The sequence below is a fragment of the Notolabrus celidotus genome, chromosome 2 (assembly GCF_009762535.1).
Source record: "Notolabrus celidotus isolate fNotCel1 chromosome 2, fNotCel1.pri, whole genome shotgun sequence".
NCBI lineage: Eukaryota > Metazoa > Chordata > Actinopteri > Labriformes > Labridae > Notolabrus > Notolabrus celidotus.
In genome coordinates this window covers 19,521,624-19,548,563 of record NC_048273.1, presented here as the reverse complement: position 1 = coordinate 19,548,563, position 26,940 = coordinate 19,521,624, and the positions used below count along the sequence as shown (strand labels likewise).

Genomic DNA, 26,940 nt, shown 5'->3' with positions numbered 1-26,940 from the left:
CTTGTTTCTATGTTATCAAAATGTACGACACAGGACACATCACTGAATGTCTTCAGAGACATGGTGGCTGGAAATATTACATGTCCGTCCAAAGGTTTGCGGTTCGATTCCAGCTCCTGCAGTCACACGTGGAAGTGTCCTTGGTTATAGTGACCTCAATATAACCCAAAACAACCAAAACAAATGTGTTTAAAATGTTGATATTTCTTATGTTATAAAGCTAAAACAAATCGGGGTCAAATCGACCCAAAAGAACACCGATGCGTCCTTTTTTTTTATAGGAAACTGGAACATATCAACATTTAAATTTTATGTTTTCCCAGTTGTCCCCACTAAAAAAGGAAAGGCCATGAAATATGAAGCCAAAAAAATGATAGCCATCAATTTAGAGACGTTAAACATTGAATGGGGTCCAATTGACCCCAAGGATAGGAGGGTTAACAACTACAGGACAAATGGGAGGGATCATTGAAAACTAACTGAAAGCCACGGCCATACATGTTAAATTATAATTTAATCTAAAAAACGGCAGGGACTCAACGAAACGTTGCATTAATAGTGAAGTGGCGACAGAATGATAAAGCAGTATTGTAAGTTGTAAAGTAGTACAGTTCAGGACGTTAAACCAATTTGATCCCCCTTTTCAATAAATAAAAACAAACAACCTTTGAAACAACAAAAATGTCTGTTATTATCGCTACATAAGTCTTTTGAGGCAATTATTAGCAGTTTCCTATTTATTTTTGCAGCTGTGGCTGCAGACGACCAAGATGAGACTGTGTGTGTGCGCGCGCACATGAGGCAACAGCTGAACCTTCGGCAGGCGCGTGCGGAATGCGGTATCCGGTAGAAAGTCACCACGGTACTTTTATGGAAACGGCAACCAGCAGACAGTCGAGTTTGTTCACCGAGTGGTCGCATCTCGGACGGTCCTGCGTTTTGCTTCTTGATTCATATCTACTAAAAGGATTTGTGACTCAATCGAAGGAGGACGACAGAGTGCTGAAGAGGTAAAATTCTGTTTTATTGGTTATGTGGGGCAATGAGGTCTGTGAAATCGTTAAATAGTCTGTCCAGTATCATTTAGCAAGGGCAAAGCTACACGAGTTTAAAGTTTCTTGCAGTTTAGATAACATCTTCATGTTCAAATCAGACATAAATTAATTCATTATCACAATACGGGAACAGGTGAATAAGATTGATTGAGAAGTTAGAATGATATATTCACACACAAGTCTGTGACAAACTCTTATTTCCTCAGACAAAAATTGGCTGAAGACATATATATATATATATTACAAGTGTTGATTTATCTGATGTGGTTTGTTTAGAAGAACTTTGACCTGATTCCAGATTAGCCTGCTAGATTATGGAAGATGGAAGTGCACAGGCTTCACGTAAAAAAATGTGAGAATGGCAGGTGAGCATCTAAAATAGGTGACAGTCGGCTTGTGAAGCTCCTGACATGCTTTTCCTTGTTTCAGAATTGGGATGAGGGAATCCTAAATGATGGTACTGATGTGCAGCCTTTGGTTTTTTAAATAAGCAATTTGTTGTCAAAATGGATTTCAGTATTTGATTAACTGAGGCTACTTATAAAAGAGCATATTTAATGTTATGAGTCAGAACAGACTGCCTCGTTTATTTGTGTGTGTATGAAATATAGTTTAATGCTAAATATCATCACACAGTGAATTGTTATTAGTATTCTTTCAGTTGTAGAAAGGAGCTTAAACAAGTGATGATTGAGTGTAAATTGAAAAATCTCTGTATTTGACTTTTGGCTAAGATACAAACAAACTGTGGCAGATTTATTTTCCTTTAGCATTGATTTGTTTGTATACATTTATTAAAAGCAGCATGTGGCTCTCTGTGGTCTTCATACCTTAATATAAAGGGAATTTAAGGAGACTGATAAACAGCGACAGTTTCAGTGTTTGATGACTAACAGTCCAAACAGCTCTGTCTCTCATCCAGTTGTCTAGCTCTCAGTCTCTCCATTTTGTCAAGGGTCTGTGGGGCGACATGTGGGTGCCAACCTGAGCTCTGTCCAACTGCCTATCACTCATCAGAAATAGCCATGATCACATGTCCCAGAAACGACAGGGTGGGATATAAATAGAGGTCAGCAATCCATGGCCCTCTTTCTCAACATACTGGAGCAGATTTCTTTGCCCCTAACTTTGTACTCAGTAGGGCCTGTAGAACTTTTAAAACCCATCACAAGACTAAAAAAAAGGTCAGGCAATGCAATAGAAACATCAAATCAAAGAAGTTGGTTGCTGGATATTCAACAGATAAAACAGGAAGATACAGAAGGGTCTATAAAAACATACAGATTCACCCACTGATCACTGAAAGACTTTCAAAAAGTTTGTTAAAAGAGGAGAATCATATTTTCCATTGTAATTGTTTAAAGGTGGTATATATTAAAGTATAGACTACAACACATTTCAGATACAAGTCAATAAAGGCAACTGTTACATCAATAAACACGTTAACACGACAGAATGTATCAGTGCCATTCATTTAAAAGCATGCGTTTAAAATATGCTTTGGTTTTAATTTTGGCAACATCTCGAAGGGGGCAATGATACTGTATTAAAAATAACCTTTAATTGAAAGTGTTTTTTCTTTCTTTCATATGATTACAGTTCTGATGCAAACTGATGTGAACTGATGTGATTTGTAAAAGTGATTAGGAGTCAATCAAGTGAACGCATTGCAACAAGACTAACAACCATTTCCCCTCACTTTGCAGGTCAAATTTATCAGAGCCTGTTGGTCAACTTGTCATTGTGGAGCAAATATGACTGAAGTGGCGCTGCATGCAACTGTAGACTTGGAGGATGTTGCAAATGAAAATGAACAAAACATGAGCGACGAAGAAGACAAGGAGGATGAGACGGTGCACAATGAGGATGATGAAGAAGTTTGTGATGACGACGAAGCGGAGGAGAAAAGTGACGAGAGGTCACAGGCGGAGGACAAAAAGCCTCGCCACACAACGGATAAAGACAGTGAGGAGACTGACAAGACACAGATGAACGGGGTGGATGACAAGGACAACAATGAAGACAACAATGAAGAAAACAAAGAAAACAAAAGATCAGGTGTTAATGGTGTAGCAAAGGACAATGAGAAGAAGGAGGATGCAGAACCTGACACAAATGAAGACCAGAACATTTCAGATTTTGCATTTAAGAAAGAGGTAAGTGTCATGATCCTAGTTGAAATGGACTTTCCCCCTCACTCGCACACTTGACAACTCCTGCAGGACATTTTTTAACTCATCTTCACACTATTAAACTTTTAAACCACAGAAACTCCTGCGGTCCAGAAAGCCGGTGGCCAGAAGCTACGTGCCCAAGCTGAACAAAGAGAAGGGAGAAGTGACAGGAAAGTTTGAAGCCATGCAGAAGGCTAGAGAGGAGCGCAGCAGGCAAAGGAACAAGGACGAGCAGGAGAAGAGGAAGGAGCAGTACGTCAAGGAGAGGGAGTGGAACCGCAGGAAGCAGCAGGTCAAAGACTGATAACATCACTAACCCTGACTGTGACCTGCATGGCATGATGAAGCATGACCAGTGACAAGGTTTGAGTGAGAGTTCACAATCCTCTATACACCACACAGGATTTTATCAAAATAATAAATCAATAATGACCATTCCCTTGCAATGTTTATTATGAAATGGGATTAAATTGATTTAAAAAAATTATAATGTTGCAATTTTAACAAAATGTATGTCCATAAGAAGAATCGATCCTCCTAGCTTGTTAAAATTTCATAATGCATGATTTGTAACTAAGCCTCGTTCAACTAACTTTATTTTAATTCTTAAAAATATGCGGACACAATTTACAGAATTATACTTTTCCTTTTTTAGTTATTAAGTGCTGATTAATTAATTCAGTTAAATCAAATGGTAAGTTTGCAGAAACTAACCTGCCAACTCCAGATTGTAACACTTTATACCTGATTAAATATTTTGGGGACACTACTTTAATATACGAAAAACATTTTTTAACCCTCCTGTTATGTTCGTTTCTCTGGAACAGCAATAATGTTCCTGGGTGAATTTGACCCGGGGCATATTCAATTATTCAAAAGTGTCAGAACCCCCAAAAAATCCCAATACACATTGTTTTAATCTAATTTTTTACTCCATTAATTACCATTTAAATTAAGATTTAGTCCATTGATGTACTTTAATTCTCACAGATCATAGTTCATTGAGGATAACTCACTTGTTTTTCATTAAAATGAATGTTAAAACTTTTTTCAGTGTACATTGGAAAGACCTAAATATAAATACAATAGTTTTACATGACAGAGATTTTTGTTTATTTTATTTTAAATTTAGAATTTTTTAATTTTTTATGAAGTGATGTTGATAAATTAAAATAACATCTTTGTCACATGCTGCCCAGGTTTGTATGCCGCATTTAGCTGGTTTGGAAGGCAAATATTGCCTAAAATAGACTTTAAAAAGGGTCAATTTGACCCACAACATAACAGGAGGGTTAACAGCCGTTTGTGGTTAAAAACTTCTCCCAGGTGAGCTCTGCGTTATGGGTAATGTAGGCACCACATGGCAATAGTGTAGAACATCATAAATAGACAACAACCTTAGGAATCTTGTAGGCAGTATTTAAGGGTTAAAAATATGAGATAGTTATGCTTGCTGCTTTTTCAATGATAGGATTGTTTACTTATCTCGGTTAATGTCACTTAAACAATGCATTTGAGGACTCAAATAGGATTTATGTAACAAAACATCAAAAGAATGAAAATAAATAGAACATCAAGTGTCAATACGTTAAATTTAGAGAGCCAGTGTCTAAATAACAAACAAGCTAATTGTAAAACTTCTTTTTTCAAGCATTTTATGGAAGAGATATTTTTCCTTTTTATTCTCTTTATGTGGTTTTAGATTTATCAGTACTCAAATGACAACTATTAACAATATTATGAAAGATATTTTTGTAGTATATGACAAGCCATGTTAAAAGGATGAATTCCTTTTTAGTATTTGATCAGAAAACACCGATATATATACTTCATGTTTGGAGTAATTATTTTAGTGTTTCGGAGGCACATGGGAGGAAATAAAAAGGGAGAGCAAGAGATTAAGATTTTCAGGTTAAGACAGTTTATGTTGAAGATTGACGAGTTAAATAAACACAGTTGATACAGTGTTTTGTGAGTGGATTATCATTGATACTCAGACAGAACAACCTTCCCGTGTACAGCCATGCCATAGCTGGCCAGGTTTGGACACCTGCACTCATCTCCTTGCTGTGCAACAATACCCTGCCCCAATCAGAGACCAGCCTGTTAGTCACATGACCAGGCTATTAGCTGGGATTAGGCCCATGTTCTCGCTGGGGCCAGCATGGTGCCTGAGTGGCAAAAGAGATGATCCCAGCTAAACTGTAACCTCACCACGACTCTCCATTTGATCTGACACAGATAAAAGAACTGCTTGCTTCCAGTGATGAGGAGGAAGACGTGAAACCAGCAAAGGTGGAAAAATCCTACGTCCCCAAAATCACAGGTGAGACACGAATAGAGATGCAAACGGGGAAAAAAATGCTTGTTTGAGAAGAGATCAGGGAGGACGAGGAGGCTAAAAGGCTTTTGTTGTGATCCGTGAAATCCTCAGGTAGTGTGAAGGGGAAGTTTGCAGAGATGGAAAAACAAAGACAAGAAGGAGAGAGAAAAAAGACGGAAGGGGAGAGGAAGAGGAGGGAAGCCCAGGACTACATGGAAAAGACCAAAATAAAGAAAGAGTTGGCTAAGAAAGCAGCTGAGGTAAGTAAACATACGCTGAACTCCTTTTGCAATGTCTCACTAGAAAGTGGGACAGCTTGTCTAGATGCTTCAGTTCTGCATTTCAGATAAGAGCGGCTCACTTGTGTCTGTAATGATTCAGGTAATCCTCAGCTGCCACTTGGATAAGTTATTTTAAGTGGCATTCGAGATCCAAGCATTTGGCAGAGGCTGGATATAGGTCTTAAGCATACAGAAGCATTGTTTACATGACTAGTGTGCAAAGTCACATACTGCATATTTTATCTGACCCTCTGAGACTTGTGGTTGTCTGTAAAGTTATTAAGTGTAAATCTGTACAATACTTCCAATACAAGAGATCAGCAAGTAAAAAGGTTATGAGGACTTTAACATAGTCATAAAGTGCAGTTCTTGGGAATAATTATATAAGTATTCTTGAGCTAGAACAGCAATTACAGGCAATTACCTGCTACTTCTTTGCTGCTCTTGGACAGTGAAATCAGTCAAACTCATGGTTACAATGCTTAGTTAGTTTAACATACAGGACATTTTTAACACTTAACCAACAGCAGGGATTTTATTTAGGATGTATTAAGTCATTAATGCTAAGGTACACAGCTGCCACAGAAGTCATTTATTTTTGTGTATTCAGCAAATGGAAAATAAACACATGAAGTAATTATAAAGTGAGATACCATTTAGACTGATTTCACTGAAGGCTGATTTGTACCAGTAATCAGTATCCCACCAGTATTGTTACTTGTAGACTAAAGAGAGCTTTAGAAATGAGCTGTAAAGATGTATTGTATTCGTCCTAACTTTATCATGACTATGTAAAAATTGATAATGGAAAGAAAGCTATTAAAAAGATGTTCATATCAGTCAGTTGTCTTTAGAAGCTCTTATTCTCTACAAGCAATTATGAAGTTTCAGGGAATTTGCTTTACAGACATTTCTCAATTTAAATGAACCTCCAGCACTTGTACAATGTTAACTAAAGTCACACTACTGCGATTGCTCGAAAGCAGAAAAGAACCATAACCCCCCAGGACTGTGTAAAGGTTGACTCATTGATAGTAAAACTCCTTCAATTACATGAACTGGGGTGTTTTTATGTTATATTGTATTATGTATTTACTTTGTAACTGTTGCATGTAGCAGGTCCCCTTTATGTAATACTTCTTTTAAAAAATATTATTTATCCTTAAGATTTTGAGTTGAACTGGAGTTCTGTCTAATGTCTTCAGTGTTTCTGCTCCTGTTCTAGAAACAACTGGAACAGCACGTGTCTCAGGCTGCCAGGTGTAGACAGCATATGACTGGCAACTGTTTCCCACACCTCCCAGTGACTAAATTAGCCCCAGACCTCCTTACAGAGACCGATTTAGACTCTGCTATCTCAGTCTAACACCCATACTCTGACCCACTGCAAATGGTGATATTAGGCCAATATAGTCACCTCATGTCGTTACACATGCTCTTAGTACCAGCATGTTTGTGTGTGTTTAGTGAGGACTGGGATCAACCTGGATGTGTTTTTTTTCCCTGAGAAAAAAAAGGGTAATGTGTTAAACTTTGTTTATTGTGAGTTTTTGAGACTTCTATTGTAAAAAGTTACCAAATTGCCAACTGCAAAGTTTTACAGGGACTTTTCCCACACACAGACAGTTATCAACTCTACTATCAAGATCCCACTAGGCACAGTTTGGTTGGTAAATCTGATTTGTTAATAACAATATTAGTAATTGATGTTACTTTTGAGTCCAGGGGGGGCAGAAGTACCCACAGCCTGTTTTCAAGTAGAAGTACAGGAACTAGTAATAATAAAAAGACTGACTGGAAAATAATTATTCAAGTTCTTCACTGAAGTAAAACTGGAAAAGTACTGGCATCGAGGTGCACATCCAGTAAAAAAAAGTAACAACAAGCTTTGAGCTCTGAAGGATATTTGTAACAGCTTTTATTGCGCAAAAATAATTAAACCTGTTGTCACGTCATATGGTTCAATTGAACTCTCTTGTCTGTTATGCCTTGATACATCTAGATATGTATTTAGTGTTTGATGTGTCACATCTGTCATATTTGATTTGCACTAATGGACTTTTTTTATTTTTTTATTTCCCTGTTGTGGGACTAATAAAGGAATATCTTATATCGTATGCCAAGGATTAAAGTTTTTTCTGTGCCCCATCCAAAACATGTTGCTTGCAATGTTGCAAAATAATGAATATGTCTCTGCAAATGAATTATTGAACAGTAAATAGCCTGTTTTGAAAATGTACAATGTATTACAGACATTTGTGTTGAAAATTAGGGGGAAAATAAATGCAAAAATTAATAAGTATTGAGTTAAGTTCTGATACCTGATAACGATACATAAGTACAAAAACAAAGTCCTCCTATTCAGTAGTACTACTATGTACTACTTTGTTACCACTGTTGTCCAACTCTCACTTGTGCTTTCCGTCTGATTTTTCTAAAAACACTGAATATACTGGGGCTGTTCTCTGTCCCATCATAGTATCCTAGTCTTACATTATTATCAAACACCTTTAATCTTTCAGGAAGGAGATGACACCATACTGGTACGGGTGGTTCCAGCGAAGTCATCACGAAATCCGGGCAGAATCAAGATGAACTTTGAAGACATTGAGAAGAACCGAGACGAGGAACTGAAGAAGAAGGCAGAGGAAGAGAAGAAGAGACGATATGACGAAAACCGGCGCTCCTTCAGGGATGCCAAGAGATGCTCCGTTATCGAACAGGTAGAAAGAGATCAACATTTCTGTTAACATGCAGCTAAAATAAAAGGGTTGTGGGGGCTTTTTTAATTTCTGTAGAAAATGTAAAATTACTTCTGAAGAATAATCACTGCATTCTGGAACTCATTTGTATTTAGGATGATGAAGAGAAGCCAACAGAGAAGGCGCCGGTGACCCCTGGGAAGCTAAAGATGACATTTGAGGAGCTGGAAAAGGAAAGGCAGGAGCACAGAAAGAAGCAGGCTGAGGAAGAAGCTAAACGCCGTCTGCTGGACGAGAAGAAAGCTTTTGAGGAGGCCAGGCTGGAAATGGTACGTCGACAAAACTCTAGTACAACAGAAAGTGTCTCCCTTTTATCTTAAGACTAACAAGTAGCTGTCTACGAAAAATAAACTCCCTCATATGTAATTGTCAATCATTGTGGTAATTTTCTTGTGTGCTCTCAGGGAGAAGATGAGGGGGACACAAAGGCATCTCAAGATGACAAGGAGGAGGTCCGACCTGGGAGACTGAGGCTGAGCTTTGAAGAGCTAGAAAGGCAAAGGGTGGAAGAAGTACGCAAGAAAGCAGAGGAGGAGGCCAAGAGACGGATGGAGGAGGAGAGAAGAGCTTTCGCTGAAGCCAGGAAGAGCATGGTCATTATTCTCCCTATAAATCAATATTTGTTATAAGCGCAAAGATGTAATATAATTACATCTTTGCGCTGAGCCAAGAAGAGCCTCATTTTGACGTTGTGGCTTACCTTGCTTTGTTGCTCCTCAGCTTGTAGATGAGGATGATGAGGTTCTGATGGCCCTACTCAACCTGGAGGGCAGTAAACCCGGGAAGATATGTGCCAGTTTTGAGGACCTGGAACGCCAGAGAAGAGAGGAGGAGCAGAAGAAGGCGGAGGAAGAGGCCAAGAGGAGACTGGAGGAGGAGAAGAGGCTCTTTGCTGAGGCCCGCAAGAGCATGGTAAGTCACAGTAATGTATGACAAAAAATTATTCTTTGCTTGTGTTTTAACATACCATCAGCATGTTAGAAGAAGCTTGTTATTGTTGCTAAAGGCTTTGACTTCATTTGCGGCTGCTCAGCTGCTCAGCTTTGGCTTTCAAAAGAACAGATAAACCTGCACTAAAGAGGTCAACATAAAAACATCACTGCATGCAGCTGATACATTTATTCATTATAATGAAAAGATTCTAACTTCATGAATCAAAAAATATAAATGTGCATGTCAATTTTAAGAAATTTCACTTGACTAACACCAATATGAACTTTTCACACTGACCCGGTCCTCACTAAATTCTAATTGGAAGGAAATAAAAAAAAATTGTGCATGTTTTTTTGTAAAATTCTGATGGGCTCTACTGGTACACATGCATTGCTATTCCCTTGTCCAAATTATTAGAGCCCAGGCCTGGATCAGGAAAGATCTGCATATGGAGATGAAACAGTAAGATATTTTACTTTCAAAAGTATATCTGTCACAGAAAAAAAGGATACATTTTCTGATTCAGCACAATATAATAAAATATACACGAAATGTACACAGACAAAAACGTTCACAGGCTGTGATATAAGTGATGTATGTTGTTGTTTTTTCCTTGCATGTTGTCTTTATGTGCAATAAACAATAAGAACTGCTATTGCTTAGTCAATGCTGGTTGCATGACATAATGTAATGCCAGGTAAGTAGAAAGAGTTGAATTGTTTTGCTCCTTTATAAAGAATTTTATAAAATGAAGTGCCTTTGTGTTCACAAATTGTGCACAGGCAGTTGATGAGGATGAGGGGATGGTTAAGAGTGCATCTCAAGAAGCACTGCACCCCAGAAGACTGGAGATGAACTTTGAAGAGTTACTGAAAGAGAAGGAAGAGGCTGAGAGGAGGCGCAAGGCAGAGGAACGTAAAAAGAAAATGGAGCAGGAGAAGCAGGAATTTGAACAACTCAGACAAGAGATGGGGGAGGTGAGTCGGAATTAGACGAGTAGCACATGCCCAGATACAGAACTTGTTTCTAAAATTACAGTGTCACTTACATGATCTTATTGCTGTAATGATTATAACCTGACTATTATCTCGCAGGATGTAGTGAATGAAAGCTCAGATGTTGTTAACAAAGAGTATGAAGAACTGACCAAGCTAAAGAGGACTGGCTCCATCCAGGCCAAGAACCTCAAGTCCAAGTTCGAGAAGATCAAGCAGCTGTCCGAAGAGGAAATCCAGAAAAAGATTGAGATGGAGAGAGCGCGACGGAAGGCCGTCGATGACGAAATCAAAGAGAGAGAAGCTGAAAGGTTCCAGGAGGTAGGACAGGATAACAGTAGTTCAGGATAACACAAACAAAACGTGTAAGTTCTATTTGTTGAAGCCCTTACTTCTTTATTTACACAGATGAGTATCTTAATGTCACTGTGTTTCAGGAGGATGAAGAAGGAGAAATGACACAAGCAAAGGCAGAGGAGACACCCTTCAAACAGAAGGTGGATATGAAAGCCCGGTTTGAACAGATGGCCAAAGCCAGAGAGGATGAGGAGAAGAGGAGAATAGAGGAGCAGAAGCTGCAGAGGATGCAGTTTGAGCAGCAAGAGATTGATGCTGCCCTCCAAAAAGTAAATTCTCCATGTTTATGATCATATCAGCCTGATCATTCTTTGTGTTTGACAGCACAACAGGTGTATGTTGCTTTGACCCTTTGCAATAGTTATTTTATTTACATCCCCTGTTTGCAGAAAAAGGACGATGACGTGGAAGAAGAGGGTAGCATCATCAATGGCTCTGCTGCATTTGAAGATGAGGAGGATCACGCTAGATCGGGTGCACCTTGGTTTAAAAAGCCCCTTAAAAATCAGTCAGTGGTGGACTCAGAGCCTGTGCGGTTCACGGTTAAGATCACCGGGGAGCCAAAGCCAGAAGTGACCTGGTGGTTTGAGGGAGAGATGCTCCAGGACTGTGAGGACTATCAGTATATAGAGAGAGGAGAGACATACTGCCTCTACCTGCCAGAGACCTTCCCAGAGGATGAGGGGGAGTATATGTGCAAGGCTGTGAACAGCAGAGGCACAGCAGCAAGTACCTGTATCCTCACAATAGAAAGTAAGACCACCTTGGTGTGATTGCATGCCTGCATGATACCTCCAAACCGGATTTCAACCTCTCTCGCTCTCTCTTTGAAGTGGATCGCATGTTCCCCTTCCTGATGAAGATGCAGCTGTCTGTAACTGTTGTTCTGTCTCTCTCTTGCAGCTTATGACTACTGATGCCCTTCCATGCCCTGGAAACTTTCCCTGTTGTCTCTCGCTCCTTTTTTTAAAACTATGTCCCTCATGGTATGGTCAAACAGCAGAGGGAAGAAATAGCAGTATGCCTGGCATTCCTAAGGGAGGGATATACAACACATAAAAAAATGTTGAAAAAGATTTTGTTTACGTACTGTTTAATTGTAAAGCTGCACTCCCAGCTAGCGTAGGATGATACCTGTGCCAAAACCAGACATAATTCTTGTTTGTTCTTGTTTTAAATATATTTGCTGTGATGCCCTTGCAATATTTAAGATACCAGCAGTTTCTAAGTTTATAGTACTGTGTTGTAAATATCACACTTAATGGTCCATACATGGAAAACTCTTAGCTTGAGGCATTGAAATGAATGAAGAAGTAAGTGTGTACTGGTGACAATGAATGAAAAACACAGTACAGGAAAATCAACTCTTGGGTATGTATCACATTATAGTTCAATGCACTCTTTGCTATATTACTTAAAGGTGATGCAATACTTGCTTAGAATTATGTCAAATGCTATGGTAATCATTTCACCCAATATGCACAGTGAACAAGACATTGTGATGATAGCATATGTTATTGACACAACCATTTGAAATCACATGAGATCGTATTCATTTTCAATGAAACTCATTTGGAACTTTTCCAGTGTTTTGATTCTGCTGCATATAAAGAGTTAATTTATCATCTTCAACCCCTCTATTTCTTTTTGAGCTCAATCTAATTCTCATGTTTCAGTTTTGCTGGACAGTAGATCACTGTGTCATGGTTTGATAATGAATCATAGGCTAGCCTGAGTATTTGTCAAATATTACAAATGACCATGTTTTAATAAAATGACAAAAAATAAATAACCTGGTGTCATTTGTTGGTGGATTAGAAACACTTGAATCATTGTTACTTAGTGCTTGATCTGTTAGATGTTTTTCTTTTCACTTAAATGAACTGCTCCTTTACATTTCAAAGTGGATATAACTTATTTATGAAACAGTCTGACTTAAATTAAAAAACAAGTAGAACTTTCATAATTATACATTATTTTAATCATTACTTGCAACCTGACCTTATTTTACAATATAATAGAGCTTTATTTTAGACTTTTGGCTTACACTAGGTTCAAATTCTGCATTTTTTTTGTTATAAGTTCTTTATTCAAACTAAGTACCAGAAAGTTCTCCTAATTGGATATTATTAGTGCATAGTAGTCATGAGTGTTAAGAACTTAACGAGATAAAGGAGGTGTCAGAGTAAACTACTCGTTGCTCAGGGATAACTGGGTAAAATGGGCCCAGCTGTAAATGCTCTGCCTTGGCTCCAATGATGCTCTATGGATTTCATTATTGTATCATAGTTACAACTAAAGATTTCAAATTAGCAAGTCTAAAAAAGGGAAAAAACACAAAAGGTTGCGGTACTCGTCGAAGTATAGAATCAGAAATTGGGCACTATTTCATATAGATACCTTACATAGTGAAGCTGAAAACCAATGAACTACTGAGTTGCTGTTTCTGGTCTTTTTTTCTCTCCTCTTCCTTTTTCTTTTCCACTCTGCTCTATTATTTCTCCACTTGTTAATGCTTTTTGACAATCGATTGTATTGTGTTGTCCATTTTGTCTCTTGTGGTGTGAATGAGTGTGATTGAATGAGTTGAGCACTGCAAAAAGTCCACATCGTTTGAATTTTGAAGTTCAAGAGTTTATTTTTCTGTCTAACTCAACTCAACTCACCTTTATTTATATAGCACCTTTCATACATAAAAACATGCAGCCCAAAGTGCTTCACAGAATAACAGATACAGAAAACAACAGCAATGGTTATAAATTATAAAAGCCATGGTTATACATTTTTAAAAAATAAAATCAAATCAATACAATATTAATAAAATAAGTAATAGTGGAAAGAAAAGTAATAATTAATTACTAATTACTAATTTAATAAGTAAATAAGGTAGTGTTAACAAGATCAGATGAATACAATAAATCAATAGATAAATAAATAATTTAATAAGATAAATTATGTTAAAGCAATGATTCAAATAATAATGGTAAGAATAATAATACAAATAATAAAATAATAAAAATACTGACTGATCAAACAGTACCATATTTTTATCTTTAATATTTATTTATTTATTTTGTGACATCGTTTGTATTTATACAATAGCTAGAATACTACAGAAAAAGGCAAGCTAGCTAAACTGTGCTTCTTTAACAAAGTATTTATAGTCTTTGCAAAGTACCCGTGTTTTAGTTTAGGCTGCTAGTGAGCCACGGGCAACTGCGCGTGCGCGGAGCGAGCTACTGTATAAACTTCCGCCTTGTGAGCGCCGAGAGAAGAAACAAGCATCGCCATGGAAACGCATCTCACTGAACCACAACCATGAAGAAGAGAAGCGCAGTTACACTTTACTGTTTGCAAATACGGTCGGTCTCTGGAGATTCTACAGCCCCGGTCACTTATGCACAGATGTTCGTTTAGAGAAAGCACCATACAACCTGTCATAGTTAGCTGTAAGCTAACGCCACCAAAGGAGCTGTAAGAGGAGATACTTCTGGATGTAGGAAAAGGCCAGACACGTACCCGTCACTATGGATGTCTCTGTTGAAGAGGTTTCTTCATCGCTTGTGAGGGAATATTTGAGTCGAAAGGTGAGTTAAGAACGCTACACGGAGAAGTGGACTCTGTGTTGGCCTTACATGTGTGAACTGCACATCAGTAGCTAGCTAAATTTAGCCCCTGTTCACCAATTCAAAACATTGTCTTCTTACTTAAATGTTAAAGCGATGATGTTCAAAACTGTACAAGTATTTATGCAGTTAAGTTACAACTAGACGTAACCCTGCATCTATCTTGTTCAGGGACTCAGGAGAACGATTGCCTGTATGGATGAGGAGCACCCACGCACAGAGGCCAGCATCAACAACAGGTCTATTCTAAGGCAGATTCTCAACATAGAGGGTCTCTATAAGAAGAATAAGGTAAGAACCTTTACAAACAAGGTAAACCTTGCACATTGCAAACCGTGGTGCTGGGAAGTGGATGGCATAGTGAAAACAAGTAACATGATTTCTCTGTCATTGCAGCTTCAAAACTCCCCTCTAAAGACATTATTGGAAATAATTGTTAAGCATCACACCAGGGGCCTTAAGAATGACATAATTACCAGCAATGAGAGTGACCACACACAGTCTCCTTCGGATATTACTTCAATTGCTAATTCTCCAGTAGTAACACCAGCAGGGATGAATGGATCAAAGACAGAAGACGGCATCACAGCTTGTACTAGAAGCCAACAAATCAAATTAAGGTATGTCCCATTTTAAGTTCTTCATGCATTGTTTTGTGTTGTGTTATTCATATGTGACTTTTCTCTCTCATAGGTCTGATATAGAAGACAGTTTCTTGTCCCAGCCCATATGTACTTCCTCATTGCCTGAGATAGACATATTGTCAAGTCACACTTCAACTGGTTTCCAGGCTTATGAATCAGAAGACAAAGAAACACAGGCACTGTTTTCTTCCCTCCCAGAGAATGAGAGCGTCATTAGGAAAGACCTCGAAAAAAAGACCTCTGCTGCTGAGAGCACCCAGAGGAGTAGAAATAATCGAATTAGACGTGGTATGATGGCTGGTCCAGTAGCTAGCACACCTCAGGTACCAAACTTCTCACCCACCTCTTAAAAGGAACCCCGGCTACCAAAACGTATTTTCCTATATGATCAATGTTTGTATCAGCTATAAAAAAATGATAATAAAACCTCTCAAAATATCTTAGTTGTATAAAACTGGAAAAAATGTTTTCCGCTTGTAGGCCGCCATTGTTCTTTGCGTCGCAATGATGTTTGGGTAGTGACGTCATTTGGTTGCAACAGACTGTTCTTCATGCTTGTCAGCTGAAGCATGTGATTCCTGGGTGCTCTGTGAAGGCTCTGATGAACTTATGTTATATTTCGGATCAGACTGTCTGTACAGTGGCTGACTGCCCTCGCTGGAAAAAGTCATCATCTGAGAGGAAAAGATCCAGGGACTTCACAATTAGCAGCATAAACGTGGTCTTGAGTAATAAGTTGGTGCGCATCAGCTGGCCACTGTACCGCTGCATCAGATGTGTGTTTTTCCATCTGAGTTGCGACATCACTCTTATTTGGACAACACTGTACACTTACGGACTGCTGTGTTGACTGATCGGGGGAATCGTCGTCAGCTTCCTCCGTGATTGTGGTAGTGGTCGTGGTCATGATGGTGCCCGATGGTTCGCCATCAGAGGCTACATCTGCAGGTGCGGGATGTTGACATCCCTGCAGGAGCACATCCAGCGTCTCCTGCTTATGGCGTTTCCTCGAGTGGACTTCACTCTTTTCACATGGGCGTTTTGTCTGTTTATGAATGAAAACTGACGGCACAGCATTTGGCTTCAGTCTCTGTTTATAACTAGCAGCACCTGTGAGCTCTTTCACCAGCGTGGGTCGGCTAAATGCATCAAATGCATCTGGAGTGAAGTGGCGAGAACATAGCCGCCGGTCCTTTGGAAGTTGTGTACGTCCACAAGCAATTTCCCCTTGGAAAGCTGTGTAGACTTACATCAGTCCCCTTGTTTCCCTTCGACTGGAAATTACACCCAAACGCAGCACAGTGTGGCATTATTATGGTTTTTACGCTCCTGAAAGCCAGCGTGTAAACACGGTGAAAACCAGAGGCTTGGCAAGACGCAACCATTACACGTCATCAACCCAGCTTGCATTGCGCTGGTAAAACAATGCTGCACCCATAGGTTAGAATATGTGTTATAAATTTCGCTCTTTAAAGAAATAACAATTCTTCATGTCTATTTAACAAAGCATTCTAGTATGAGACAAACATTAAAGCAGATTTATACCTATTAGTCCCCACAGCCGGGGTTCCTTTTAAATATTATTAGCCCGTATTCTTCACAGTCCATAGTCCATATCTGTTTTAAAACTGAGATGTGTTTTTCTTTAAAGGAATCAAACAAAAAAAGGCAGAATCGAAGACAAGAGGTGCCACAGCTGCTCCTCAGAAAAGAAGAAGAAAACAGCCAGTCCAGGATGGACCTGTAGGGACTGACTCATATCAGAAAAGCTTAGAGCGTGGCCTCTGTAAAATCAGCCCAACTGACTGCAGAGATCGGCTAAGAGACTTGCAAAGCGCACCAGAGAGGCTGCAGAGGGAAAACAGCTTTGAAACATTGGGACAAGACATACTGAAGATAAAAAAGTAAATAATTTCAAGCTTCTAGCAGTAATATGTCTGTGACATCTCCACAGTTTTACTCTGTTTTTTTTCTTTGCCGATGTATTTAAATGATGTCTGTTTCTTAGAGTAAGGTCTTTGCTCAGGACAACTGTAGCTGATTTGGACATGTCTGAGATGGTTTTAGGTGAGTGCTATGTAAAAAAGAATAGGCTGCACTGATTGTCCTCATTTGTTTTGTTTCCATGTATTAAAGCTGATGATGTGTTACTACAATTACAGATGATATTGATGATGATGAAAATATGCAAGACCTACCCAAAGTACCATTTCAGAGAACCATCACAGAGCACACCTCTGCTGCCTGCCCCATGGACCAGCACACAGCTATGGTTTGTAGTTCACGTAATGTTTCTCAAGATTTTTTGGGAGATTTTCTGTGGTTGCCTTTGATCTCCACTTTTGTTTTCTGCTTTTGTGTCTTTCCAGGAGTTAAAAGCGGTTCTCTTGGTTCCAGCCAAAGTTATTTCAGTGTTGAGTGGAGGAATCAGGGTTTTCACTTTCTCAGAAACACACGACCTGAGATATGGAATTGTGCAGAAAAAGGTGACTTCTCTGCGATATCCTGCAAAAATTCATAAAGCCAATTATCTGGTTGTCAAATGATTTATTTGTTGTATTTTTTCCTCTGTGTATTTGTTTTCCAGGGTGGCCCTTGTGGAGTTCTAGCATCAGTCCAAGCCTTTGTTCTGAAGAATCTGCTGCATGAAAACATCCAAGCAGTGATTCTGGCCTTCAGTAAGTTATCCTATAATTGAAAACTTTGGCCCATACATCAACATCTGTGGCTCTGTTGTAGTCCCCTGGATACCTTTACAGCCATTCATTCACATCAATATGTGCTGTGTAACCTCTGTTAAGTACTGGCCTGTGTATTGTGGTATTAACTGTATTATTACCTAGTTGACCTGCCTTTTCACTTGAATGCCACTTGTTCTCAGGAGGTTAAGAACCTTCCAACACTACCAGAAGAAAGTGTCTCATTTCAGCTGTGGCTGAAATTCTGTGGAGGGCCGGTGAGGAAAAACAAGCAAAAGTTGCGATGTAATTCAACCTTTATTGGTTTAATTCTCCTCATCCACACACATTCACCTGTGCACATAACCTCATACACAGCTTTTTAAATGGGAGGAATGCATGTGAATGCCTGGCTCAGGTGTTGGTAGGAAAGCTGGTTGCGTATGTCGGTGTAATGTAATCTACATACAACACAGCATGCCCGATAAACCTGCTGGTTAGGCGGAGTATTGATTTCAACAGTTTGAGTATTGTGTTAATTATTTTAACAGAAATTCTGGAAGAAACCATTTTACCCCATCTGGACGCTACAAATCTGAAGGAGTGCTTGAAAAGGTTTGACTTACAAATGTGTACACCTGCTAAGGTTTTAGTGGTTACAGGATTATTGACTTCATTATTTTAAAGATCCTCAGTATTTTAGTCAGACATTGTATAATGTTATTTGTCTTAACTGTTATTGAAGAAGACATTTTGTTGTTATTATTAACATAAATTATCTAACACTATTAGTACAGCAAACCAAGTGTGCCATTGTTGTCACTGTCAGATCCAAAACAACATTTTTACTTCAAATCTGAAACTTTTCAGTTATTCTGCAATATGTGTTGTTTCGACCTATATCAATATGAGACTTTGGTTTTAACTTGCACTCCAGTGGGAGGTTTTAAACCATTGTCTTTTCTTTTAGATAACATGTGTCACTGTTAACACCTTGAAGGACCTGCAGTTGCTTCTGGAGCAGCATATAGAGCAGGTGAGGGACTTCATTTCAACTTCCTTTGCTTAATATTGACTCTAACTTTGCAAGAATTTTGTAACCCTTTAGACCTTAATGTTTATTTATTTTTTTTACAGTTTGAGACAGGGCAGTCAGGATGCATGCTGCTGACCATCTCTGCTGTCCTTTCTCGATCCATCGACAAGTACGTCATGCCTTTTCTATGTTCTGTATCTAACCAAGACGTGTTAATATAAAATCCCTATAAACTGAATGATGCAACATGACCTTTATTGTACTTTCTCTTTGTCTTTAGAGTAAGAGAGGATATGGATGTGCCCACTACTACACTTATTGGGGCCCATGGCTACTGCACTCAGGTTTGGATTAAAAGTAATCCAGATTCCTCCCACAGTCCTAAAACATGCTCTCTAGATTAATTTGTCACTCTGAATCAGCCATAGATATTACTGTGAGTGTGTGGTTACTTTTCTCTATATGTTAGTTCTGGGAGTGACTGTTAACCTCACCAATTGGCGACCCTGAACAGGATACGCTGTATAGATAACGGATGGATGGTAAAGGTTGTTGATCTTGATGACATTGGTTTAGGGACAATGATTCAAAGTCCTTTCAAAGCGTTCAAAGGTAATGCTTAAGATGGTATTAAAAACTGCCTTAAAATCAATGTCTGCTCTGAAAGTGATCAAGTATCTTCCACACCACACTTAAAAAAATGTACCCAGGAAGACATTGTTATGAATAAACAATTATTTTACAAGTAAATAAAAATATGAGAATAATATTTTTTAACAAGTGTAGAAAATATGAGTCAACACACTGCACACCCACATTTTATGACCTATATTGAGTAATACATGTTGAAACTAGAATATCAACTGTTACAAAGCTGTTTCATCAACACTCACAAGTATAAAACTGCTTTTTCAAAGTAATTATTTCTTTTTTCAAGCATGAATTTTTATTTTCAATGAAACAAAAGAAAAAATGTACTACTGTATATTAACAGTTGGAAACAGAACTGTAAACTGACACTTAATATTTAAACATTTAAAATTTCAGACCGTTTCAAACAGAAATAATTACATTCAGATAAGTTCTTCCAAATTACAAGGCAGAAAATCCTACATAATGAGAAATATATTCTTAACTTTTGTTTCCATCAGGAAAAGTAAATTAGTTTTTAGTATAACTTTGCTGGTTTCAAGAAATTTTCTTGTTCTGTGGCAGACAATTTTGCTTACTTTAAGTAATATACCCCCAATTTTTGTATATATTATTCTTGTTTTTCAAGGCTGGCTTTTTGCAGTGCAGTTATTTTGTTAAGTTTTTTAGACAATGTAAGAGTCGATTATTCTTTATAAGATTACAAGGTAAGAACGTTTTTGTTTGTTTTGTTTGTCTTCAATTAGACCTCACTGGGATGCCATCCCATTGACTGAAAGCAGAAGAGAGAGAACAGACTTAAACAATTTCCAACAACATGATGATTGGTCAAAAAGGAGTCGTGGCAAATCTGGTTGGATAGGCTCTTAAAAGAATGCCCACAATCAGCTGATCACCTTAGCATGAAAGAGAGGGAGCAACGTGAATGAATGAATGATGAATAAATGAATGAGACTTACCAGTCTTTTAATGTATACATTTCTTACTTTACATTTCTTACTTACTGTTTACATTTCTTTATATATTATGCCTGCTAACATTACTTCCTTTGTGATCACAAGGAGCTGGTCAACCTGTTGCTCTGTGGCAGAGCTGTTTCTAACGTCTTTGACAATGACATGGAGTTGGACTCTGGCAATGGCAGCATGACTCTACTCAAAGGGATCAAAGGGCACTGTGATGTCGGCCTGCTGTCCTTGTTTGAACATTATAACATCTGTAAGGTGAGTGACTATGCTACCTGACCAGATATTGGTCCGGATAAAGTAAAACAAAAGACTTCATTGGGCATCTTCACTATAATCAGTGGGCAGATGTAGCCCTAAAAGTCTATTATGGGATTTACTGTATATATTCCTATATCCAAATTTCACTTCAAGGATTTCACATTATCTGAAGCAAACAACATCATCTCCTTGTTCCCTACAGAGAGAGAACAAGGAGATGAAATGGTAGACTTGTATGGTTGGCAGAGTCAAACTACCTAGTAGAAGTGTATTTGTTATGAATAAAATAAAATGGTCAAGAAACACAAACTAAGTTAAATCAAATCATAACAAACAAGTGCAAAAGAATCTCAGAGGGTTTGGGAATGGGAGGCAGAGTACCTATTTAATGCAAATCATGGGGTAGAAGCATAGACTGTATAAATAATGGACGTAGTATCCGTGACGTCACCCATCTGTTCCTGAGCGCTGTTTTGAAGCCAATCGTTGGTGGGAGCCATATTGGAAGTGCAGAACTCATCCAAACTAGTGTGACGTAAAGGATGGAGTTTGAGCCTCCTAGCCAACAGCTATGTGTTCAAGTCATTCATGTCCTTACTTGTGCAAAAACTCGTAATCTTAATATCTTCTAAACCGGTGCGTTAGAAAAAAATTCACCCCCTGTACAGTGTGTGCTGATAGAGAAATTAGCTACTTAGACCTATACCATTTTTTGAACCAGGCTGTAAACATGTTTATTAATGCTGCAGGATCGTCTTTTTTGAATTGGTGTCTATGTAGTTTCCGGTGTTTCTGCAGCCAGCCTCAAGCAGAGTCTTGATGAATTGCAGTTTATAACACTTACGCATGGGCTTCATATTTTGAGACCAGAGGTTGCCGCTTGGGAAGTAGTAGTATATCATCTTCTTTTTCCTTTTTTCGGGGGGGGGGGGGGTTTGCCTTCAATGGATAGCTGAAGAGAGACAGGAAATGCGGGGGCAGAGAGCGGGAGAAGACATGCAGCAAATGGTCGAGGCCGGGAGTCGAACCTGCAAAGAGGGCTATAGTCTCTGTAAATGGGGTGCATGCTTAGGCCGCTAGGACAATGGCCCCCCCAGATGTATATCTTTTTAAAAAGTCTCATGGTAAAAGTTAATTTACAGGTTAAAAAGTTTTTCTCTCATTCATATAGTGAGTTCAAGTAGATTTTTCCTACTTGCTTTATGTCCCTCACTCTTACTTTATTCAAGAGGTGCATGTCAGCTGATTTTAACTTTCTTATTAGAGTTCTATCCAAAATATCTTCTTACCTCTTCTAAATGTTGGTGAGATAAGAAATTACATGCATCATGGGCATGAAATGCTTATGTAGGCATTTTTTTTCTAATGGTCTTTTTTACTTATTACTTCCAATCACCTCATTGTAAAAACAAAGAGGAGAGAGAGCATCACACTGCCTCCTTTCACCATTAATATTCTAGACACTACATCAAATGTTTTTTTCACTCTCGAAAATCCGGTTACAGTAAATGATTTGTAGCCATAAGCTACATTTCTTGTCTTATCTGAAGATCTCAAACATTAAAGGTCTACTCTAAATCAAAGTTCTTTGTATCAAATGTTAAAACCAGAGGCTCTTCATTTTGCTTTCAAGCATAAACCATAAAATTTATTGTTTTACCCAATGGTGTCTGCCAGACGCCTTCTTGGAAAAAATCCACACGGATCTGTGTGGATTATATCTTTAATAAAGGATTTGAATCTATTCGCTCTTACTGCTAGTATTATTTTATTTTCTGTGCTAAGCAGCGACATGAGAGCATATGAGCAACACTTCTGACGTCTTTTCATCTTTATAGCTGAGTGATTATACATCATTGCTGTGTCTGTGCCAGGGTTCCTGTTCCTAATGCGTTTTTGTACTTTGATTGTAAATTTGTCATTTCCTTGAGGTTATCCTGTGTTTGGTCCCTTTTGTTGAACAGTTTGATGTTATACATTTCTATGTCTTTGTAACCTGACATCATCTGTGTGTTTTATGAGCCAAAATTCTAGATTTTCGTCATTTTTACGTCGTCTAACGTCATAAAAGTAGTCATCTTATCTGCTATAAACTTATTATCTCAATTAGACACAGAATTTCCTTCCGATCTTGGTGAATCATTCTCCATGGTCATACAGGGACAGTCTCTGCATGCTCTCATCAAGATGCCTTCATTTTATTTTGCTCAGTGTGTTTGCATTAGAGTCTAGCTTTGGATTCACTATCAGATTTGCCTGTGGTGTTTAAGACAATATATTGTTTAAATCAGATTATGTTTTTTTCCTATTGTATTGTTGCTCTTACTGACGTCCACAGGAAGTTAACTTGACCGCATGTTTCCAGGCTTTGGGGAAATCTCACTGCTTTCCTCAATATTTGGGGTTTTGCAGATTGCAGTTCATGCTGCCTCGGCCATTGACCTCTTACCCGGATCCCTAAAAACAACGTGTCATTGGGAGCAGTGTTGCAGTAACAAATAAAACTGACCAGTTAAAAGAATACATACATGTATTTTAGCCCCCAGAACTACTTTCCCCGGAACTAAAAGGTTCCTGTGCCCCCATTGTCTGCGTTTCGTCTGCGGGCTGAAGTCCCAGGCGGATGTGCAAATCAGGCTAGTGACGTACGGGGAAAAAAATTATATAAAATAGTATTTTAAAATCTTAATAAAAAACGAAACTAGTATGCATTCCCGGGAACTCCATCTGTGTTTCAACAACTGTGTAAACTCCACAAACACCGTTACCTTCAGCCAAAAGTCCCAGGACCTTTGAAAAGTACTACCCCCCAAGCAGGAGCTTTTCAGGGGGGAGATTAACTACCCCTGAACTAAATTTAGACCCTGGTTCCTCCAGTCGAAATGCACGTAGTTCAGGGGTAAAGTCCCTAGTTCTGAGGTAAAGTCCCTGCGGTCGAAAAATGCCTTTCCCTCAAGATGCTGTGCAAAATTGGCATCCCTGCAGCTCAACCTGAAGAGAGCAAAAATGGTTCAGTCACTTTTGCAGTTGCCTGGGATTGAGTTGACTTCGGCCCTATGTTGCTCATCATTTCTTCTTTTCCTCTTCTTTTCTGTCTCTCATCAGCATTAACTATCAAATGAAAGGAAAAACTGACCAAAAATAACATCTGAAAATAAAAAAGGAGGTTGTGTTCAACGCATTTCAAAACCCTTAAAAAATATATTTTAAAATATAGCTGCTGGATTTCATTTTGCTGCTTTGGTTTCAAGGTCATGGTTTTAACTTCTCCTCCTCTCTATTGATTTTTACTTCTTTCTTCTTCTTTTGAAGGTGGGAGATTACTTGAAGACTCCCCATTTCCCCATCTGGGTAGTGTGCAGTGAAAGCCACTTCAGTGTGCTTTTTGGTCTCCAGAGGGAGCTGTTGACCTATCAGGACCAAGGTCTGGAGTTTGACCTCTACTATTATGACGGCCTGGCCAATCAAAACGAAGAGATTCGCCTCACCGTGTGTATGTAACATTATTTGTCCATCAAATCTCAGGACTCATCACCTTTTTTTTAGTAATTCTTATTTAAGTTATGTGTGTGTGATTTCTGTCAATGTGATGTAACTATTTTTAACAACAGTCATAGATCTGTGAACTTTCACGTTATTCTTTGTGCAGAGGTTATATATATGTTTGTTTTTTTAGCTGTTGCTACATTGGTCCAGAGCAGTCAAGATGTTGACACTGACCTCATACCACCGCTGGAGCTCTGCATTCGGACAAGGTGAGGATGTTTTGCAACGTAAATCAAAGACAGTTGTACTTATCACTGTAATATCTGCAGATCCTGACAATAACAAACCAAAATGTGTTGTCAAAATGTTCAGATTTATTTATTTATTTTATTCTTTCAGGTGGAAAGATGCATCTGTCAATTGGAACGACACAGAGCCTATTCTTTGACCGTCACGTGGCTTAATGTTATTTAAATCATGACAAGGAGCAGTGATCAACTATACTGTATCACCAGTACAGGTACTTTAATATCATGAGTTCTCCAGTTATCTCCATACGTGTCCTTAAATTCATTAGTCTCTCTTATCAGTGGGACATGATGTCCAGCCTTTTGTTTACATGACATGATAGTTTTGATGTTTCTGTATCACACAAAGTGCAGCTGAAAGGGTTTATATACACTATAGTGGTCAGCCATCAGTGCTTTTTTCCACAATATGATATTTAAAAGAAAAAATATTACTTTTTAGTTGAAAAATTTAGCAAAAAGAAAGATGCAACTCATTATGAGAATATAACTGGAGGGGAACTTATGATACATTGGTGCAAGATACACCACAGCGGCCTTTAACTCATTCATATATAAAACACTGCAATCCATATTTTACCTTAAATTATAATGTTTTTCATTACCAAAAATGTGATCTGATATTTGCAAATTATTTAAACCCTACTTATAACTGAAAATAGTGCAAAGACAACAAATCTAATGTTCACTGATTTATTTTTGTCTGTTTTATGAAGTATGTACTCATTTTAAATTTGCTTTCAGTAACACATTTCATAACATTTCGGCCAGGAGCATGTTAACCAATGTGTTGAATTATCTCTTCATGTTACATGTAACATCTTCAGGAATGAGGAGACCAGATTATGGAGTTTCAGTCAAATGCTTCCTGACTTTAGAAATTGTATGCAATGGTGTTGCACCGCCCGGTCACTGCCAAGTTGCTATGTTTGGTTCCACCTGTGGCTTCCTGTTTGCTGTTTTACATGCAGCAATCTCAGCAAAGATAGTAAGAGTGCAAGATGTCTCACTCCTCAGTTATTCAAATCTGGGTCTGATCTTATTTTGAGCGTGTTGGCAAATTGTTGCACCCCTAATATTAAGTGGTTTTTGGCCCATGATTTGTGATTTCCACTACAGAGTTATTCATGTATGATCAAAAGCAATGAAGCCTGAGAGAGTGATGATCATGGTCATCCACTGCTGGGTTTTTGGCCTTGTCCATGTAGTACAGTGATTTCTCCAAGTTCCCTGAATATTTTGATGATGTTGTTTACTGTAGGTCATGAAGTCCCGAAATTCTTTGCCATTTTACACTGACAAGATTACTCTAAGATTGTTGCACTCTTTGCTCATATCGTCTCTCACAGAGTGAACACAGTGAAGCTCTTCCCATTTTCACTTCTGAGAGACTCAGCCTCTCTGAAGTGCCTTTTTTATACTGGATCATGTCACTAACCTGTTGCAAATTAACCTAATTAGTTCTTCCAGGTTTTTTATTTTAATTTAGCATGACACAACTTTTTTGTTTCTGTGTCCCTGTCTCAACTTTTTTCCAAATGTGTTGCTGGCATCAAATTTGCACATGTAAATTAAAATGTTTCAGTGCTTGCTGATGGGATTTATTGATTTAGTTTTTTCTTCTTTTTCTACTTATGTTTTTTATGTTTGTTTTTAATTTACATTTCCAAAATAAAGACATCAAATCAAATCAAATTTAAAATGAGCATACATTTTCATAAAACTATAAAATGTCAGTTTCACCATTTGATGTATTTTCTTTGCATATTTAAGTTTTAAGTTATTTTTGGGGCTTTTACACCTTTATTTGATAGAGGAGAGGACAGTGGATAGTGTGGGAAACCGGGAGAGAGTGGGGGGTTGACATGCAGGAAGGAGACCGCAGGCTGGATTTGAACCCGGATCACTGCTACATGGGTGTGCAACTTAACCATTAGGCCAAGTCTGCGCCCTTCTTTGCACTACTTTTTATTAAATGTAGGGATAAAATGATTTGTAAACCATCATAATCTGTTTTTATCAACATTTCACACAGTGTAACAACTTTTTTTGAAATTAGGGTTGGAAATGAATATCAAGTTGTTAATTAAATTTTAGACACTAAAAAAAATGTGTCTTAACTGCTTTAAGCATCTAAAGGATGAATAAAGTACACAAATTCTGGTGTGCTACTGTCAGAAAATAAGATGAAATTAAAGCAGAATAGTCCATGCAAATAGATGCAATAGATCAAATACTGAATATAGCTAATTATTGCCTCGGTGAAATTCTACTTTTGTCTGACTTCACATTTGGAATGAAAGATAAAAAACGACGTGTACAGTAGAGTATTCTCTGTCTAGTCTTGGGCTTTGACAAAAAAAAATGCATTTTCAGTTTTCACAAACTACAGTTTGGTTTACCAA

General features: G+C 38.2%; 2 protein-coding genes across 5 annotated transcripts; both read left to right on the top strand.

Annotated features, from left to right (window-relative positions):
• The first annotated feature begins 820 nt into the window (after nt 1-820).
• On the top strand, nt 821-12,512 carry nexn (nexilin (F actin binding protein)). Of its 4 annotated transcripts, XM_034700171.1 has the most exons (15): nt 822-1,010; nt 2,762-3,211; nt 3,324-3,521; nt 5,471-5,555; nt 5,664-5,812; nt 8,356-8,556; nt 8,691-8,864; nt 9,000-9,188; nt 9,316-9,507; nt 9,946-9,990; nt 10,311-10,505; nt 10,623-10,844; nt 10,961-11,149; nt 11,270-11,633; nt 11,784-12,512. In XM_034700171.1, the coding sequence occupies exons 2-15, from the start codon at nt 2,810-2,812 to the stop codon at nt 11,795-11,797; spliced, it is 2,619 nt and encodes an 872-aa protein (XP_034556062.1). In that variant the 5' UTR covers nt 822-1,010; nt 2,762-2,809; the 3' UTR covers nt 11,798-12,512. The 4 variants fall into 4 exon arrangements, with proteins under 4 accessions (XP_034556055.1, XP_034556062.1, XP_034556069.1 ...); XM_034700164.1 differs by having other exon boundaries at nt 821-1,010; nt 11,270-12,512; XM_034700186.1 differs by lacking the exon at nt 9,946-9,990 and having other exon boundaries at nt 828-1,010; nt 3,324-3,592.
• Nucleotides 12,513-14,374: 1,862 nt separating this feature from the next.
• Nucleotides 14,375-24,782, top strand: mindy4 (MINDY lysine 48 deubiquitinase 4). The gene is given in 20 exon segments (XM_034712314.1): nt 14,375-14,467; nt 14,678-14,797; nt 14,903-15,126; nt 15,200-15,473; nt 16,802-16,892; nt 16,895-17,054; nt 17,159-17,217; nt 17,313-17,426; nt 17,523-17,584; nt 17,586-17,636; nt 17,738-17,828; nt 18,032-18,134; nt 18,380-18,443; nt 18,799-18,864; nt 18,966-19,033; nt 19,145-19,208; nt 20,577-20,738; nt 24,054-24,234; nt 24,418-24,496; nt 24,627-24,782. Coding segments are annotated over 20 exon segments (2,175 nt in total). The 3' UTR covers nt 24,676-24,782.
• Nucleotides 24,783-26,940: the final 2,158 nt, after the last annotated feature.

Coding starts and splice junctions, on each gene's coding strand:
- nexn (XM_034700164.1), top strand. CDS start 2,810: ATGACTGAAGTGGCGCTGCATGCAACTGTAGACTTGGAGGATGTTGCA. Junction 3,522..5,470: donor GGAACCGCAGGAAGCAGCAG/GTCAAAGACTGA, acceptor GATCTGACACAG/ATAAAAGAACTGCTTGCTTC. Junction 10,845..10,960: donor AAGCTGAAAGGTTCCAGGAG/GTAGGACAGGAT, acceptor ACTGTGTTTCAG/GAGGATGAAGAAGGAGAAAT.